The following is a 4,891-nucleotide window of genomic DNA, read 5'->3' on the forward strand; positions in this document are numbered from 1 at the left end:
GAAAAAGCCAGCTGAGAAGCAGGTTGATGCAGTGGTTGTGCCAACTGCTGAGTCCAAGGAGAGGACTTACGGTGAGGAGTAACTATGTCACTTGGAAAAGAGGAGTTGTAGTAAGAGTTCACTGTGTCACTTGGAGAGCAACTTGCACATRCATGTCAGGTTATTTCTAAGGCATCATCAGTAACTGCAAGATGGCCCGTTACGGGTTATGCTTTGCCAGTGTAGGGATTTCCAGGCTGCTTAGGGCTTGACTGAGCAGTGATTTTTCAAGCGGGGTTTTTGCAAGGGCTCTCACTGCAGGTGTTCGTTTGCTCTGGCCAGCACTGCACCAGTAAACAGCTACGTGATCGACCTGCTGGAAGTAGACAGCGAGTTGACCTCGAGTGAAGTGGTGTTCATGGCTCACCAGGAATTCTGTTGGAGCAAAGCGTTGTCCACATGAAGCAGCTTCTCCTTCCCACAGCACTGATTAAAAGGAGACTTGTTGTAAGCTGCCGTGATGTTTGGCCAACACGCCTTTCCTGGAGGAGGACAGGCTGATCTAATCCTCCTCACCCTTCACATGCAGATGTTCAAAGTCTACTTGACTTTCTTCCTCAGTTGTGGTAGGCTCCAGTGGTTTTTTGATCTTCTGTGCAGTTCACCAGTTACCTGGAAGTCATTGGGCCCCTTCCTAGCACTCCTTTYCCCAAAACTCTCCTGTGGGAAAGCAGAATTATAGGTAGGATTCAAAGCAGCAAAGATGGGAGCTTCACCACCTCCGTACTCCATGGAGCGAGGTATGTAACAGGCCATCCTGAGCTGATGGTCCTCTACTTGTGTCTAGATACCAACTATTTATAGCGACAGAGCTAAGCACTAATATTTAAGGTAGCAGATATTTTGATACAGTTATCAGGATTTTTAAAAATAGGTAGCTTCTAGCTTGTCATTCTAAAAGCCMTTTGTGTATTATTTTAATTATATTAATTTTCCTGTGTGGAAAAACCATGAATTGTTGTATTAGGTGGATATTGGGGAAAAATAACATACGTATGTCGGTTGCATCTGAACAAGGGAACAGGCTCAGGGCGCCGTTAAGTGTTTGATGGCATTAGCAAAGGGCAGGAATAATTAGGACTGGTGAAAAGGCAGCAATTCCTTCATTCAACTTCTGTGAGTTCAGAAGGGGAGGGTTGGTTTTGCTCCTTATCTTCTGTAACTAACCTTGTGTATAACTCAGGTAGACAAAGATAAGCTCCCAAATTTTTCACACGTTGTTTTAATTTGTTGAGATCATCTGACTSCTTCCAACATTTAACTTTAGTGATACTAAATCTTTCTTGTCTTCGCTTGGATTTTATATCAAGCTAGGCAAAACCATGTCCTCCAGGCTAGGAACCACCACTTCATGAAATAACTACCAGGAAATAACCTTATGTGTTGGTGTTCTAGGTTTCAGAGTAAATCTATTCCTAAATGAAGAGCACTAGGGAGAGCTTTTAGGTTCTCATACAGTTTAATCTCCATAACCAAAGATCACTTTTATTAGCCTTTTCTCTTTCAAAGGCTGAGRGAGCTGGGCCTGTTCAGCCTGGAGAAGAGGAGGCTGAGGGGGGACCTGATCAGTGTCTATAGATACCTCAAGGGAGGCAGTGAGGAGGAGGGGGCGGCCTCTTTTCAGTGGTGGACAGCGACAGGACTAGAGGAAACGGCCACAAGCCGAGGCACCAAAAGTTCCACAGGAACTTAAGGAAAAATTCTTAACAGTGAGGGTGCCAGAGCCCTGGAACAGGCTGCCCGGAGAGGTTGTGGAGTCTCCTTCTCTGGAGATCTTTACAACCCGCTTGGATGCAGCCCTGTGCCCCGTGCTCTGGGTGACCCTGCGTGAGCAGGGGGGTTGGACTCGATGACCTCTGAGGTCCCTTCCAACCTTAAGCATTCTGTGRGTCTATGATTCAGAAAGTATTCTCATGATGGAGGCAAGGTGCTATCACTTTGGCATGACACTTTTTTTTTAAAGATGATGTGGGCTCTTCATGATGTGATGATGTTCTGCAGTCTCCTTCCATTCCATCTCTCCCAGGCTGGGACCATAAATAGAAACCTATTCCTCACTATTTCATATTCTTGGTTTGGAGCTGTATTTCTTGGCTTTATTCAGTGGGTTGTTTACAGTCCTTAAACCTTGCATCACTCTGTGGGAGGCCTAAAGACCTAACTGTGGAGCTGAGCTTAGCTCAGGCAAACCACTTTATTAAGAGTCTGGTTGCTCATGGGAGAGGAACACCTAAGAATGGCATTTAGTTTAGATTGCCTTTAGTTTACCAAAGCCRTTTGTTACCTGTAAGCTTTTAATCTAATGTTCTTCATGGCCATGCATGCGTCAGCAAAGAGACTAGGTGGTCTCTTTTGGTGAGGACTCGAGTCCGTTAGTAYGGTAAAGCAAGTTTGTGGTCCTGCCTCTGTGAGACCGCATTATCAGCAGCAGCTTGTCCTGCTCAGCATGGTGTGGAGCTTTTTGGTGTGGAGCAAGAGAGCCTGGAGTAGCTTTGGTTAGGAGAGAGTGCCAAAACTCGGCCTCAGTAACTGAGCTGCCGTATCTATTAAGACAGAAATCCACCAACATCCTGGGTTATGTTTGAGAGGTCCGCTTGGGAGGCGGGGTGAGTTTTGAGGACGCGGTGGAAGATGCCAGCTCTGCTAACAGTGAGTAGCTTCTGGCTGCATTCTTGGGTGTTAAGTTGACCAGACTCGCTCCTTGCTAGTCATAAAATCAAGCCTATAAAACGAATTTACATATGAAATAGTTTATATTGCTACTTAGTAGTTAAAAGCCCAAAGTGAAAATAAAAACCTCTGTGGCCTTGTATTCAAACAAGTAAATAAGAAGCCTGTGAAAGACCAGAAGATAGAACCCAATATATATGTTGATGTACCTTTCTTGTGTTTATAAAATGCTAATTGTCTCAGATGCAATAACAGCATTTACCCTATAGCCATCCTTTGTCTCTTCCATTGCTTGCCAAGAAGGCCACTTTGGCTTATTGCCGACAACACCAGTTCCTTTTCAAAACCTTATTTCTATTTATATGTTCTTTTGTTTGCTGAAGCAACATTGGGAGCTGGTTCATAAATTCAAAGTATAGCAGTTCTTTCTGGAAGTTCCCTGAGCTATACGTTTCGGAGTGCGGTGGTCAGCAATATTTCACATATTTCCCTTTAACTTTTTTCCAACGCTGTATGAACTGGAGAAGTTTTCCCAAGTGGAAGATTTAAATCACACAGGAAGGGTAAATGCTCTCAGGAAACTGCTTTGAGCAGCACCGCAGGGAACAGGGTGAAGAGCTGGGAAGAGCTGCTGTGTCTGAAGGTGTCTCTTGCACAGGGGATGCTGAATTAATGGTTTATGTTGCCCCATTACTGTGAATGGCAGAGGAACAGGAGGTTTACTRTGGTGGGTGCAGGTGTTCCCATGATGGGCAAGAGGGAAAGGAGCTGTCTAGAAAAAATGGCAAAAAAAAAAATGGTGAGTTGTGTTTTTAGCCTAACCTGGCGTTCTGCTAATCCTTCTTTGTTCCAACAGTGCTGCTTATGCATCTCTTGTATTTTAACTGCAAGTTGTTCACTTTTTAAGCTATTACAGTTAAGAATATTTTCTTGTATTTTCAGCCACCGCCTGTCTGCTTGCTTGTACCTTATCCGCTTTTTCCTCAGGCTCTACTACCTTTCCTACAAATTGTTCTTGTACCGTGTGTAACAAGCAGATACCAAGTCTAGGCCAGATGCCAGTGTAACAAGGAGCATTCAGTGTCCACAAGAGCGGAGAAGACAGTAAATGGGAGAGACAGAGAGCAAAGGGGAGGAAGATGGATCCTAGGAAGCCTGTGAGCAAAGGCCACAGGCTGTGGGCTTCGCTCTGGAGGAGCAGGAGAGCAGAGGGCTTGGGTGTTGGAGCTTCAGGGAGACATGGRCACGTGGGGATCCCAACATATTTCTTTTTTTATCTTTACGTTAGTTGAATTCAGGAGGATAAACTGTGGCACAGGCCGTATGGGGGAGAAACAGCTCCTTGTGGTGACAAGGGTCTCCATAGACTTAGCCAGCAGGCTTGCAGGAACATGACTGCTGCAAATGCAAGAATTCAGAGCAAGTCGAGTCGCTCATTTCCTGCCTTTGGTCTGTTGTTAGTCTGTCATGGGATCCAGCTGCTTTTCCCATGGAAGAACAGAGTTTCTTGGATAGGGAGAGCATCTCCCTGCCCAGAAAGTCAAACAACTCCCTGCCCTTTGCCTGCCCCTTTTATGCCCCTGGCGGATTCAGCATGGGAGCCATCCAGGGTGATCCCTTCTTCCCAGCCCTTCCTTCCTGCCTCAAATCTTACAAGCTTTGCTAGGAAGCTGAGGCTTTTTGTCARGCAGACCTTATGGTTTTGAAGGGTAATTTGCCAGTGGTCTTTCACTGTCACTGGTCTTTCAGTAAGATCCAACCTGAATCTTACTAGGACAGCAGGTTGGCAGCTCTGAATGGGCTTGTGTGCTGTCCCTGCATCCTGTTTCTCTATGAAACCCTAGATGTTCAGGGGCATTGACTAKCTCATGCTTCTACCTCTCTTTGGCTTCTGTTTTCCCACATATAGCTTCCTGTGGACAGAGCTCCCGCGGCAGCGCAGGTGGGAGGGTCAGTTGAGCTGAGCAGTCCCCTCTAGGAATGCTCCGATATTTCAGAAAATCAAACCACTTCAGCACCCTTCAGACCCGTGTCTGCCGCTCTGGCCTCTTGGACGCAGGAGATGGGTGATGGGGACTGGGTGGTGCGGGGAGGCATCCTCGGTGCGCGGGCTGGATAGGAAAGGCGTTGGGGCCCGGGAAGTAGCACGTTGTTTTGTGGGAATAAAGGAATGAAAGGAGGC

General features: G+C 46.3%; 1 protein-coding gene across 1 annotated transcript in view; it reads left to right on the plus strand.

Annotated features, from left to right (window-relative positions):
- Positions 1–742: 742 nt before the first annotated feature.
- The window catches only part of ABL2 (ABL proto-oncogene 2, non-receptor tyrosine kinase), an 18,240-nt gene continuing 14,091 nt past the window's right edge, over positions 743–4,891 (plus strand). Inside the window, exon 1 of the mRNA XM_026039840.1 lies at positions 743–779. Coding sequence (XP_025895625.1) covers positions 743–779 — 37 coding nt within the window. The remainder of the gene's footprint in view (positions 780–4,891) is intronic.

The sequence above is a fragment of the Nothoprocta perdicaria genome, unplaced genomic scaffold (genome assembly GCF_003342845.1).
Source record: "Nothoprocta perdicaria isolate Ctin4 unplaced genomic scaffold, notPer1 scaffold_243, whole genome shotgun sequence".
Lineage (NCBI taxonomy): Eukaryota > Metazoa > Chordata > Aves > Tinamiformes > Tinamidae > Nothoprocta > Nothoprocta perdicaria.